We start from the raw sequence: 14949 nt of genomic DNA, 5'->3' as shown, positions 1-14949 counted from the left end.
CAGATTTATCAATGACTCTCAATGTCACTGAACCTCTGAACAGCGTCACACACCGTGCATGTAGTCCAATTATTAATAATCCTGCCAAATAAAACATTGTTTCCTCCTCGTGTTATCTTGGTCTTCATTGGGGTAAAGTCTACAACAGCGACATTAACGTTGCTGTGCAGCAGGTGGCACTAAAACTCACTCAAACTGCATTTACATTTGTCGCGCCTGTCTCTCCACATCAGTCGATCTTGGCCTGCTTCATGAACCCAACACCCACAGGTTGGTCGTTACCTTTCTAATGATCTCAACTTTATAACCTATAGGCACTTTATATGGTGTGTGTGTGTGTGTGTGTGTGTGTGTGTGTGTGTGTGTGTGTGTGTATATATATTGTACTTTATATAGTAGTACATCTCTCGTTGTATTCTATTCAGTCTATTGCGTTTCTATCTTGGCAGTTTTGATATTGATACACAGTTTCCTTTGTTACATTCTTGTCATTCATTCTCACAACTATTCACAGTTGAAAAACTACTTCTGCTACTTCTGCCAATTATTTCTGTCAGCGCCGCCAGGTATTGATCTTTCTACACTCTTTTCCGTTTTCATTTTGTTTGCTAACGAGCTGGCCAATAAACGAAAACAGGCTATTACACATCATTTTCTGTCTAAATAGGCAGCTAACCAACATGTTTGGATGTTGGACACACTGGATTTGAATGACTTAAGGGTGCGGGTTACTGAATAATAAGAATAATATAGACCTAATGGAATGATAGAGTAACAGTAATAGTAGCCTATAACTTGGCTTTTGTATTTCTTCATTTGAAGTTTTAGAACAATGAAACAAAATCAACCGCACAGCCAGAAGTGAAGAGAAAAATGCTATCCACACACTTCTGTCAGATGCAAAATAGCTACTATTTATTCAGCCAATAATACTTTTGCATCTGACAGAAGTGTGCGGATAGCATTTTTCTCTTTCATTTGAAGTTTTGCAAATTTGAGTCTGAATGTCATATTATTGCACTTTGGTCTTCATGTATAAAGCTGACGTTTTCTCCGGTCGGGTAATTATTTGTTGGTTATTATATCACACTGGGTGTGTGCTGCACAGGGCAGAGGGCTGCAGGGTAAACTCAACTCAACCCAGGAACAAAGGTCTGTTTGTCCTTTGGCTACTGATTTACACTCTCTGTCAGCCTGTCTCAACTGGCGTGTTCATGCGTGAGTGTGCATATACTACAACTCTACCAATACAGTTGCATGCACTGCCTTGTTTCTCAAATAACAGACAGTCCAAATAGAAAACATGAGTAGAAACCACATCAGCTTGGCTTATCATCTCATTTGTCAAGATCCCATTCTGACATAATATCAGCCATTTTCCGTGCACATCTGTTCTCTGTCACAGCTGAGTTAATACAGGATATGGTTTGTATGTTCTCCAATATATCAGCAAGGCCCTGGAGTGGGTGACTGGGAAGGATGAGTAGAACAAAGAATGAGGATGTGTAGTATAGTATAAGTATAGCAATTAATTTGGTCACACATTATTTGAATATTCCAATATATATTGGACTATCTGTGAACCCAAACTTCCTGATATTCAGTCTACTATTAAGTGACTGTATTGTGTCACTAAAAACTGAATTTAAGCTGATAACATAAACTAGTCAATAGATAGCCTATTCAATGTCTCAGTTAATCTTAGGGTTGGGTTTAGGGTTAATAATGGGGCCAGGGTTAGGATTAGTGTTAGGCTAAAGTCAGGGGTACATAGTCTAAAGATGCAGCAAACAGGCAAGTGACACTTTGTAGAAAATCTGCTTTTAGTTAGTTTAGTATCAACATTGCACTATCCGAATAAAGTGTTACCAATCTTCGCATCATCCCGGTCCAGTCATGCTTTAGCCCCCACCTACGCTAATTCAGCCTCATCATCCATCTGTTGCATGGAGTGGACACACTCCAAATGGTGTGAGTGGGTGGAGAGATGAGGGGGCAGCCGAGGGGTCAGAGGGAATAAATGAATGGAAGAGATTGAGCTAAAGCTGTTAGGGTGACATTAGACTTACAGGATAACAGGTAGGAGGCCTGAGCATTGCTAAGACGACGACTATAAAGGCAGAGAGGTGGATTTACAGACTGCATAAAATACAAGGAACCCAACAGATAAACAAACAAATAGAGGAAGGTTTTAGTCAAAATGGGTAAGTGGATCAAGGATTTTATATTGTTTTAAGCAAGTGAGGCTTTAGCAAGTTTTGCATGTTATCATTTAACTTCAGCATGGTTGAGAATGTAGAGATGACCATCTAGTCATTGATTTACTGTATCATCTATTCATGATTAATGAAGTTAACTTGCACTGCAGGCACCAATCCACTTAGAAAGAGCTTGGCGTGTGGATACGGATTGGTGTACAGGCTATTCATTTCACATTTTCCAATATATAATGAAACTGAAACCTCATCAATGGTTATGCATTATCAAAATATTCATTCATATATACTTCTAAATTACACAATTTGAACTTGTGGTTTAGATAATGCACTACTGTGGAGTTTGTCAGACTTATGCATTTGGACTTACGTGCAGAGTCATAGTTGGACAGGATTCCCAAAAATCTGCCCTATTACCTTGGGTTCATCGACCGATTACACACACACACACACACACACACCCTGACCTGTGTTCGTGCCAGAGGGTGACTTGAGTGCAAACTGGTTATTCCTGGTGGCCATACCCAACCCCTATCTCTCCTTCCTTATCTTTTTATTGTCATCGATTCTGTGCAGTGACTGGCATGTTGCAACACTGGTGTCTTTAACCTAACGTCTGCCTTATTTATAGCCAGCGTTGCTGTAACAGGTATCTGTATGTATGTGCATATACGTGCGTCCATGTGTGTTTGTACGTGTGTGTGTGTGTGTGTGTGTGTGTCCATGTGTATACTCTGGGATGTGTCAGAGGCGGATCTCAGTGGGACACTCAATGATGTGTGCAGCAGGGCGGCAGAACTGGGTCACAGGGAGGTGGAGAGAGAGAGAGAGAGACAAAGAGAGTGAGAGGAAGCACTGACAGCTACAGAAACCACAGCACACAGCCATGCATGTTCACATCCTGCTCCCCTGCACTCACCAATTTCTTCAGGGAGTTTCCTCCGGCCTCCGAGTTTGTCCTTCTCTGTTTCTCCCCCGTTCTCTGCAAAAAGCTGCATTGGAAGGGTTTGAAAAAAAAGTGGCACCTGCTCCTACAAAATGGCTGGTAGCACAAAATTTGGTTAACAAATTCTTAACACGTTGACAGACTGGATAATCTAGATTTAATAGTTAATTTCGAGGTAGTGTTTTTTTTTTTCAAAATAGAAATCGTTAGCCTCGCTCCATCACCCATTCTCCCGGCTCTGCTCCTCCCCACCTCCCTTTCTCCTTTCTTCTCACCTCTTCACTCCCGTTGTGCTGTCAGCATCGACCTTGTCTGTCTGGATCCATGGCTCTCTCCCGCTCATCTCCTCCTCTCCGTCCTTTACTCTCTCCTCCCCTGTGGTGGCAGAAATTGCAGGCTTGACTGACAGTGACATCCAATAAAATGGATACAATTGTATTGACTCAAAGTGCCAAAATACTTTCTCATACTTACTCATTGTATCCATTTTTTTTATGCAGTAGTAGTAATTGGTGGACTCGTCATCACCTGGGATGGGTATTGAAAAGCATTACCAGTATTATACCAATTTTAATATTAACTTTAAGATATCAGAAGATATTGGATTGGACAAAATATTGGATTCTTTCAGTGTGAACTCAAATTTCATTCCAATTAATGGGAGTTTTATTGAGAAATTATTTGAACGTGGTCTGATTGTATTTAGAACATCAGATGACATTTATAACATTTCTAACTAAATATCAGAACTGCAGAATCCGTTTCAGTGTAAATTTCTCATTCCTCATCCGTACAGACATTTGATCATGCAAATTGTGTGGCACAGCGCTCCTGAGGAGAGAGAGGAAGACAAAACTGAAATTTGACAGGTTCAGTTCTGTACACTGACACCTTGAGCAAGGCATCCAACAAAAACTCAACCAGATCAGTGGCTTTTTGGCTTGAGTGTCTGAGAATTAAAGATATAAAGAATCATGATAGGTTAATGTTAAGGGCAGACTAACATCCATCCTCTTATGCTATAGACACTGTAGAGGAGTAAGGCTCCTAAGAACCATGCAACATGTCTTCCTTCCAATTTTGAAACATACAGCCTGCTGACAAATCCAAGCAAACACTGAAGGTTTGTGTGTGTGCACACTTCTTGTATTTTCATTTCCTTTAAATGTCAGCTTACGGCACTTTACATTCCCTCTATACAGCATAAGTATCGGCTTCCCTGCCTGTTTTCAAATGTCATTTTATTGCATGTCAAAGCAAATCTCCTGAACAGCAGAGTGTTTTATTTTCACATTACCTCCTTGTATGACTGCTGAATGTCAACATGTAAACCTTCATGACCCTCCACCCCGTAGTTAATGCCAGGTTACTGTATCTTGTGTGTTTGTATATAGATAGATAGATAGATAGATAGATAGATAGATAGATAGATAGATTGCCTCTGCCCTGACTGTACATTTGAAATCCTTGGTGGTAAGCTACTGTTCTTTCATATACTCGTATAACAAAAAACTGTTCTTACCCATCATTAACACAGAAATGACATGCTATTTCTTAATTTCTTAATTCACTCCTGGTTGCAGTACTGGTATGTAGAGTTAGCATTAGTGAGCATTTGCGTTAATGTTAGAATGATCGCCTCTGACTTAATCCCATTTATTTCACATCTTTGTCCCTATAGCTCGCATCAGACGCTACTCAGAGGTGATGGCACTGCCAGACTCATTCATCCAGCGGCAGCAGCTGGATGCCAGCATGGCTGACACATTCCTGGAGCACCTCTGTCTGCTGGACATCAACCAGGAGCCAATCACAGCCCGCAACACCAGCATAATCTGCACCATCGGTGAGTGGGACAACCAATCATAGACAGAGTCTCAGTTTCAAGTTGCTGTTTTTTCTCTCTCTCCCGACAGTTGTATGTCGTAGCTGACGTGGTGTGGCGCCGCCTGCGAGGCAGCCAAGTTTTGGGTGCTGGGTGGCCTCTTCTGTGTTTTGATTTGTGTCTGTGGCAGTTTTCTGTGTATATCTGACACCTCCCCCTTCTCTGCTTTCCTCCCGTCCTAGACAAGAGAAAATATTCAGAACAGAATACAGTCGCCTTTGCTCATTTGCATGCTCATTTTATGCATCATTATTCTGTCATTCCCAGGGCTCTGGCTCTCCAGATATTCCCTTTGATTCCCCACCAGGGCAGGTGTTGTTTATCAAGGTCCACTGGCTGAAGGATTGATTATGTGTCCGAAGTGATTAAGTGATTAAGTGGTCCGTTTTAATCTATAACATCCTGTCTCTTACTTCTGTTTCTCCCTCTCTCTCTCAGGTCCAGCATCTCGATCCGTCCCCAAACTCCAGGAGATGGTCAAGGCAGGAATGAACATCGCTCGTCTGAATTTCTCTCATGGTTCACATGAAGTATGTGTGTGTGTGTGTGTGTATACTATTTCTCGCATCCCTTCGACTTTGATACATACTGATTCTCTGTCTCTGTCTGTCTCTCTAACCCCGGTGTCAGTTCCACAGTGAAACCATCAAGAACATCCGTGAGGCGGTGGAGACGATAACCTCTGACCCGCTGTACTATCGGCCGGTTGCCATCGCCTTGGATACCAAAGGTCCAGAGATCCGTACTGGATTGGTGAAAGGGGTGAGCATCTTCCGCTACATCTCGCTCGCAGTCTAAACCTAGTCAACCGGTCACATGCACTCAGTTGAAGTCTGTAACGTTATCACCATCAACCTCTAATGTGAATTACCGGAACTTGCCAACCTCAAGCACCGGGTACAAAACACGCCTGCCTGTTGAAGAGTTCAGCCGTTAAATCAAACAGTCATTGGCCCAGACAGTGTGTGTGTGTGTGTGTGTGGAGCTGTGTTGGTCGACCAAGTGGGCTTCAGCCTGGCCCCGACACAGGTTGTGGTTACGCAACAGTAAACAGAACAGAGGAGGATGTTTTCTCAGGACAAGAGCAAGCCAAGCATTTGATCTCTGTTCTTCTTTTCCCTGAGCACTGTGCTTGCCAGTGGATAGAGCCACATGTAGCTGACAACATGAAAACTTCAAATTCTGTGTGTCTGTCTATGTGTCTGTCTGTCTGTCTGTCTGTCTGTGTGTCTGTCTGTCTGTCTGTCTGTCTGTGTGTGTGTCTGTCTGTCTGTCTGTGTGTCTGTCTGTCTGTCTGTCTGTCTGTCTGTCTGTCTGTGTGTCTGTCTGTCTGTGTGTGTGTCTGTCTGTCTGTCTGTCTGTGTGTCTGTCTGTCTGTCTGTCTGTCTGTGTGTGTGTCTGTCTGTCTGTCTGTGTGTCTGTCTGTCTGTCTGTGTGTCTGTCTGTCTGTCTGTCTGTCTGTGTGTCTGTCTGTCTGTGTGTCTGTCTGTCTGTCTGTCTGTGTATAGACACATTGTTTTGAAGACAATAACTAAGGAGAAGAACAATAGATGATAGAAACTTCATACTTTCACCACAGGTTACCCCTATAGAGTAGATGATCTGATCAGATTTTGGAGCACTTTGCTGCATAAATTTGCATATTAACGAAGAAAAAAATATTTTCTTGAAAATAATTCTTGAAACTACTATAACTTTTTAAGATGTGGAAGTCATAGTAAAGCTGCCCATGTGTTATGTTTGTTATGTAACAAGTATGTTGATATAAAAATATTTGCTAATTATACATTAATTAGCCTTATGAATGACCTCATTAGCATAGGTGATTATGTTTAATAAATCAGCTCTAGTGCCTCTTAAAGTGTTTTGTAAAGAGAGACAAAAATGGCGTTTACTTAACGTTTCTCTGTGTTGTGCCTGTGTGTGTTTGTGACTGTTTGTGATGTGTGTGTGTGTGTGTTTGTGTAGAAGGTAGAGGAGGAGGTGGAGCTGGAGAAGGGCAGCCAAGTGCGTGTGGTGACAGCAGAGAGTGACAAAAACAAGACAGATGGGAAGATGATCTGGGTGGACTATCCCAGTCTGCCCAAAGTCCTCAAGAAGGGAGACAATATCTTCATCGATGACGGCCTCATTGGACTCAAAGTAGTAGCAACAGGTATTACACATTAAGATGATTTTAATAAACATTTAGTAAACATCTTGAGTGCTAGCAGAATAGCAATATGAATAGGTTCCCATGCTTTATACAGGCACTCGATTACCATCTGCTGCACACCCATGTTGGACCTTAGGAGAACACAGACGTTATATCACTCTCCACTAACTTGCCACCTTTCTTCTCTCTTACTACAAATATTACTAACTTTTTATTCATCTCTTAACCCCCCTCGTCTTCCTCTGCAGGCTCTGACTGGGTGGACACGGTGGTGGAGGCTGGTGGGACGCTGTGCAGTCGTAAGGGGGTCAACCTCCCCGGCTGCGACCTGATCGGCATGCCGGCGGTCAGTGAGCGGGACGAGTGCGACCTGAGGTTCGGGGTGGCCCAGGGGATAGACATGGTGTTTGCCAGCTTCATCCGCTCCGCCCAGGATGTGAGGGATGTGCGGCGGGCGCTGGGGCCGCACGGCCGGGAGATCAAAGTGGTCAGCAAGGTGGAAAGCCGGCAAGGGGTTCAGAAGTGAGTGTCATGTAGGAGAGGAACAGTACGCTACTTATCCTCAGCTCAAGGGAATACAGATTTGTTCAAGTGAAAATGCTTATGAATCGAAACCATTTAGGCAGAATTATTTTGAGAGATAGATTTTGAGTGAGTTGAACAGAGACTTTTAGACCCCCCTCTCAGAATGAGGCTGTGACAGGACTTGTTAATCTGTCTGATAGTGAACTGCCCCTCTTCTGGACAGCCGGCTGTCACAGAGTGATGGATAGACATATTTCAGCTCTACACTATCTGGATTTTACACATCTGTGATACATGATCCGTGTGGCTGTCTGTGTGAAATATAGCTGCCACTTAATATATCTGACACAAATTATGTCACTGCTTTCTCATCTATATTCCTCATCTCTCTGCTCACTGGCTCCTGACATTATTCGGCTACGGTTATAATTTAAATGGGATTTGTGAGATCTGATCGTAAAGATTAAATTTCAAGAGATCATGTTGCTGCACATCCACACTTGGCATGAAAATTCCTGTTATATCTCCTGCGGCTGTATTTAAAAAAAAAAAAAAATGTGTCCTCATTACATCTTCCTCTCCATCACTTTACATTGCTCATGTGTGCATCTGTGGCTGGGTTGCATCCAGGCGACGTAGACTTCAGACCACAATGCCACTTCTAAATCAGGTTTTGAAGATTTGTAGAAGCATTGTGAGGAAAATCTTATTTTTGCGGATCCAGACCTGCTCTTTAATGTGCTCTGGCTTGACTGGTCCAGATGATAAAAACAATGAAACAATCAGTATATAACCGCAGCTTTTGTCCCTTCTGCTTCTGCTTCCTCATCTCTGCTCACCTTATTTTGTCCTTCTCCAACCCCCTTCCTTTTACCCCAAACGCTCAATCCCTCTCCTCCCCATCCTGTCTAATTCCTCTGTCAGGTTTGAGGAGATCCTGGCTGAGAGTGATGGCGTGATGGTTGCCAGGGGCGACCTGGGGATTGAGATCCCAGCGGAGAAAGTCTTCATCGCCCAGAAGATGATGATTGGACGCTGTAACTCAGCCGGCACGCCTGTCATCTGTGCCACACAGGTCAGACACGGGGGGGCACACACACACACACACACAGACGCACACACACACACACACACATGGATGCAGAAATTTAAAAAACACACTAACTACATTGTTACATGTCAAATGGGCCCTGAGAAAACATTTAAAAATGAACAGGCACACATTAACCTCCTGCTCCTACATAACGCACTTACATGAACACACACTCGCTTGTCAAGTGGAGTCATCCTCAAATACATACACATTTGTTCTTATTTTCTCTCTCACATCCGCTCCCATACGCACAGATACACACAAACATGCACACACAAACACACACACACACACACACACACACACACACACACACTCCTGCAGCCATGTTGAGTCACAGTGCTGTATCTTGTTTATGCTACAGCTCTTGACTCAGAGTGACAGCGTTACAGCAGGTTTGCTACAAGAGACCTAAGCACACAAACAGCAAAAACAACGCCCACACACACACACATAGATCAGCATTGCAGGATTTTAGTTACTACAAAAACACAGACGCTCAGCCGACCCTCTGAGCTATCTCATTTTCCAACTGTCTGCCTTGCTTATTGACTCATAACACTGAGTCTCCAGCATGCCAATAATCATCTCTCAACGTCGCCCTCGCCCCCCTCACTCTCAGTGATCTCTCTTTTCTCTGCCACTGCTGTCCATCCATCCTGAAAGCCATTGCCTCTGCCCTCCCCCTCTCTTTATTCTCTCCCCAAAGCCTGATTGCTTGTCCTGTCTTCCCTCCCTTTCTTGGACAAAACACATAGAAGGTGATTAGTTTTTGTTGGATTGATTGATTGATTGATTGTATTACTTTATTATCCTTTATGGGGAAATATTGGTCCGGTCAAAACGTTAATGTAAAGCTAATGTATTTTCTCTGTGTGTGTATGTGTGTGTGTGTCCATAGATGCTGGAGAGTATGGTGGCCCACCCGCGGCCGACCAGAGCCGAGGGCAGTGACGTCGCCAACGCCGTGCTGGATGGAGCCGACTGTGTAATGTTATCCGGAGAGACCGCCAAAGGACTGTTTCCTGTGAAGGCTGTCGCAATGATGCACTCGGTGTGTGTGTGTGAGTTTTGATGTCCATTCTGTTACATCTGTATGACTTAGTGGTCTTTGATAACCGTCTCTCTCTGTCTCTCTCTCTCTCTCATAAACACACAGATCTGCAGGGAGGCGGAGGCAGCCATTTTCCACCAGCAGCTTTTTGAGGAGTTGCGTCGTCTGACCCCTCTGTCCTCGGACCCTACAGAGGTCACAGCCATCGGAGCGGTGGAGTCCTCCTTCAAGTGTTGCGCTGGAGCCATCATAGTCCTCACCACCACTGGCAGGTGCATGGAAACACAAAATGCACGCTCATAGACATATTTTGTTTATGGCACTCATACCTGCGTTCGGATGTTTTATATTGTGTCCTGTAAGCTCATGAGGACTGGGCATCACTTGATGCATGACACTTGAATAAATATTGCATTGATTATGACACACACACACACACACACGCACACACACACACACACACACACACACACACACACAAGCATATCCTCCAGTCCTGGCAGTGGGCGCAGGCGCTGGCCCTACCTGATAGAAGTCCCATCTTTCTGCCTCATCATGTTCCTCTTTGTCTTATTTCCATTCTTATATCATTATAATTGTCTATGTTATTTCCCATTTTGCCGTCCTGGTGGAGGATCCCTCTCTGAATTGCCCCGCCCAAGGTTTCTTCCTTTTTTTTTCTAATCTTGGGAGTTTTTCCTTGTCTTCACTGAGGCTGGTGGTAGTGCTGTTTAGGTTCGACTATGTAGATTAGGTAGGCCTGTTATGTCTTTTCAACATGCTATTTTGTGTCTGCTGCTTTGTTTCCTTGTGTTTTGTTGCATACTGTATTGCATCTTTTTGTTTTGTGATTGATTGTTGATCAGTCAGATCTAGGTTGGCTCGTTCTCTGTAGAGTCCGTCGACACGTGCTTTGTGATGAAGTGCTGTATAAATATAAACTTGACTTGACTCCAGTCTCCACCACTATGGACAGCAAAAATACATAAACACAAACACTGCTCACCTGTTCCATCATCATCCCTCCTTCTCACCATCCCTCTGTCCTGCCTGTCTGTCCCAGGGCAGCCCATCTGCTGTCAAGGTACCGCCCTCGCTGTCCTATCGTCGCAGTGACCAGAAGCCCTCAGGTACAGTCTCATCGCATGAACTAAATAACAGAACTGTGCTTGTTTCTTGCCTGAGTTTCCTCACGACACTTGATCCTTGATGACTCACACTTTTCGAAACACTGCACAATGCATGATGGAGTAAATATTTACTCTTGCTGTTGCTCTAAATTGTGACAGTGCTACCCCTATCAGATTGCTCTCACCAAGCTTATTGATTAGTGATTATTTTCTGGAGTATATGTTCTATAGTTCTCTTTGCTCAGGTACAGTGGTTCTTAAACTTTGGGTCAGAGCCCAAAATGTGTCACAAACCAGTTTCTGGTTGGCCCCCACATGACAGGTATAATTATGATAATATTAATGTCATATTGTATTAATCTCTGTAGGGAAATTCTCTTTTCCCTTGCCCCCCTCTGCATGGAGGTCAGAGGTCAGTGTCAGCTACAGAACAACGCCCCTGGAGCTGGTAGGGCTTCACTTTGCTGGTCAAGGACATTTCCAGCAGGATGGTATGGGGGCTCGACTCCCCTCTGGGTGGTCTCTCTCACTGCGCCACTCTGCTGTAGTCTGGGTACTAGCAAATACTGGTAGATTTTAATGAGCGTGGATCCCCGGATGAGGCTGAATTTATTTAATTTGCCTGCTGAAAGAGTGTAACACGAGCCATTTGTTGGACACTTTTATCCGAAGCACTATACAGTACCATGAGGGCATGTATTTTTAGCACAGGTGGTCCTGGTGAGAATCAGAGTCCTTTTTGTTTTTTTAAAGATTATTTTTTTTGCATTTCTGATGTATTGGACAGTCACAGTATAGAAAGATGGAAGAGAGAGGGGGATGACATGCAAAAGTGGTCATGGGCCAGAGGTGAAGCCAGGATGTCGCATTTATGTCGACCCCTAAGCCACCAGGATGCGAGGATCAGACTCCGAACCCTGACAGCGTTAGTGGCGAACACTCACTCTAGTTTGTTCCTCTCCTCTCCCTCAGGTGGCCCGTCAGTCCCAGCTGTTAAGAGGGGTGTTCCCTGTCCTCTTCCACCCACTGCCTGCCCCTGTCTGGGCCGATGATGTCGACAACAGGGTCAACTTTGGCATGGATATAGGTCAGTGTGTGTGTGTTTATGTGTGTTGTTTGTTTGTTTGTTTGGTAGTGCACATCCCATATCATTTGTATGATATGATACTGTATTACTCACGCACCCCCTCTCTTTCTCTCTCTCTCTCCCTCCTCCTCTCCAACCCCCACTCACCCCCATAGGGAAGGCAAGAGGATTTTTCAAGACAGGCGACATGGTGATTGTGGTGACAGGCTGGATCCCAGGCTCAGGTCACACTAACATTATGAGGGCGGTCAATGTACCCGAACACACTGAACGTATTGGACACTAAATCTGACTGACAAACTGACCTAACAATGCAGCGACTCCTAAAGTCCCCAACCAAGTGCCAACAAGGTCCAAGAAGGTTTTCATTCTATGCAAGCACTGCTGATTTCAGGCTGTTGCTGTAGTATTTGGTTGGAGTGAAAACCTGCATATTGAGAACCATTGCTTTAAATCAAATCAATAACTATACCACAGACAGATAAACTAAAACATCACTGTGACAGCAACAGGTTTCATCATTAGACTTAACAGAGTCAACAGTAAGGGAATTGTTGCTGAGAAAAGCTGCCATTGAAACATAATTATGTATACGGTCTCATGAATGTAGAATTTTTGTTTAACTTCTTTAAAGCAATGACTCCCTCCAAATAAAACTTGAATCATTAACTTCCACACACTGTTCTCCTGTTGATGTTGGGGGTCAGAGTTTCCATAATTGAGTTGCCAAGCCTTTTCTTTATAACTCTATTACTTGTCCGAATAATAGGCCTATTGAATTGAAAATGGATACTGTGTAGTTGCCTGCTATTGTTGGAGCATATTATAATTGCTAGCCATTATTATACCATTTGGAGATAAGGTTTCCAGCTCTGTCCATAGCACTGTGCATGCTTATCTCTGTGCTGGAGGAATTCTTTATTGTGCGCCCGGTGCCGGTAGATGCAGAGATGTCGGATATTACCGGAGCAGCCCTTTTTGTCCGCTGAGATGACCCAGATGCCCACGCCTGCTGACTGTTCGCCCATAAACTAATTAAGTGTGTCTGCTGCTGCATGGGTCTTTCTCGTGTCTGTCTCCCCTGTGTGCCACCCTTCCCTTTCCTCTACAGGCTTCTTCCTTCCTTGGTGTGTCTTTTCCAGCGCTAAAGTGCTTTGAATCCCCCTCCCCTCTCCTCCCCTCGTCTCTCTCTCTCTCTCTCTCTCTCTCTCTGTCTGTCTGTCTCTGTCTGTCTCTCTCTCTCTCTCCCCATCACGCAATTTCCCCGTTGTATTGGTGAGAGCGGATGACGCGCGACCCGTACCTGCGATGGATGCATGCGTCTTGCGCCGGCCGGGCATGCGGCCTTGGGGGAAAGATGATGGGGATGCGGATGCCATGGCAACAAGCCGATTAGATTCAGACCTTTATGTGCACATTTATTTATTTAATATTTCATTTGCTTACGTGGTGCGCGTGTGTGGATGTGCCTGCATGAGTCAGAATAAGAAGTGAAATTCAACTTAGATTAGGTTGAACTCCATAGGTTCTTATCGGTCTATCAGGGAACAAGGAACGTTCAACAAGTTGTTGTTTTTTTTCAACAAGGCTTGAATTTTTTGGAGCGCACCGTTTTACCTTGGAGTACTCCGTTCCTAACAACTGTATACCCTATTTGTCTGTCTTCAATGGGATGAGCGGGGAAGCGATAACGCCGTAACCTTGCCGTTAGTCACAGGAGACAATGTCATTGAAAGTCGGTGGAACTGGGGATGGATCGCAGACGCCGCCGCTGAAAGAGCAGAAGATTTCGGGCGTCGGACTCTGAACACCTGACCAGGTTAATTCCGGCATTCGTGACATCAATTTTACAAAAAGCCCTGTTGCAGCGACCGACAGTGTCTCGCGGTCTGAGCGCCTCATCCACGAGTAGGCAATATCTCGGCGCGTCTTCCATCATGATGACTATGATTTTGTCGTTCGGACACTGAAATTGAGACCATGCCACCGATTCCAAATATGGGCTAAATTTGGGGTAATTTCACTTGTTTCCTCCGTCTTGTGCGTCCCTGTCGGTCTGTTTTTCTGTGTGCGTGTTTCTGGTAGTGTGCGTGTCAAAATGAATCAGTGCGCCTTGGAGTCTGAGCGCCTCTGTGTGCCTATTATGTGCGTCCCTTATGTCCATTAACAACCCATCCCTTCTGTCAGGGGCTCAAGTGTCCTTGTCATTCATCCGCGGATGAATGTTCCCAAATCTACCACCTCTCCTCGCCGTTCAAATGATCCATTACATAATGATATACGTTGAAAATAGCAAAACGGGGTGAGCAGCCTGGACACAGTCAGGACACCGACGGCCAATGAGCGGCGAGCTCCGTTATCTACAAAAGACCGGGAATCCGGTGCCAATATGCCCGGCGTCGGAGCGTTGAGGGCGGCTGTGGAGAGAAGAGGGAGGGCCTCGGGCGGGGAGCAACGTTTCAAGGACGAGGAAGGAGGAATGATTCAGAAACATCTATAAGGACAAACGAGACACTGAGAGAAAAGAGTGAAAGTGAGGCTGCTGCTGCCGTCATACTAGCAGGGTGAGGAATTTTATTGCTGGATTTAAGTGGCTATTTCCAAGGGCACTGAGGTAAGGATGGACACATCGGTGGAGGGAGGGCGGAGGTGTGAGCTGTCGGCTCCGGGAGAATGACACGAGACAGAGAGGCCACTCTTCTCTAGGCTGCGAGCTTAACATTCAAATTGACATTGACATTTTAACCTATGTAACCTAGACAGGTCAACTATACTAAACCGGTAGTTTTCCAAAGGGGGCGTGAGTTAGCCTACAGGTTATATTCACCTCCCCTAACCCCGCTCCTCCCTGAGCTGGG

The 14949-nt window shown here is 44.6% G+C and overlaps 1 protein-coding gene across 1 annotated transcript; it reads left to right on the top strand.

Annotated features, from left to right (window-relative positions):
- The first annotated feature begins 207 nt into the window (after window positions 1-207).
- pklr (pyruvate kinase L/R) lies at window positions 208-12766 on the top strand. The gene is made up of 12 exons (XM_071912736.2): window positions 208-270; window positions 4844-5008; window positions 5486-5577; window positions 5678-5809; window positions 7016-7202; window positions 7451-7724; window positions 8652-8802; window positions 9722-9874; window positions 9980-10146; window positions 10938-11004; window positions 11977-12091; window positions 12247-12766. Exons 1-12 carry the CDS (start codon window positions 252-254, stop codon window positions 12375-12377), a joined length of 1653 nt encoding a protein of 550 aa, XP_071768837.1. The 5' UTR covers window positions 208-251; the 3' UTR covers window positions 12378-12766.
- The last annotated feature ends 2183 nt before the right edge of the window (window positions 12767-14949 follow it).

This window comes from Centroberyx gerrardi, chromosome 12 (assembly GCF_048128805.1).
Source record: "Centroberyx gerrardi isolate f3 chromosome 12, fCenGer3.hap1.cur.20231027, whole genome shotgun sequence".
Classification (NCBI taxonomy): domain Eukaryota; kingdom Metazoa; phylum Chordata; class Actinopteri; order Beryciformes; family Berycidae; genus Centroberyx; species Centroberyx gerrardi.
Note: the sequence above shows the minus strand (reverse complement) of the source record. Positions and strands in the feature narration are given on the sequence as shown.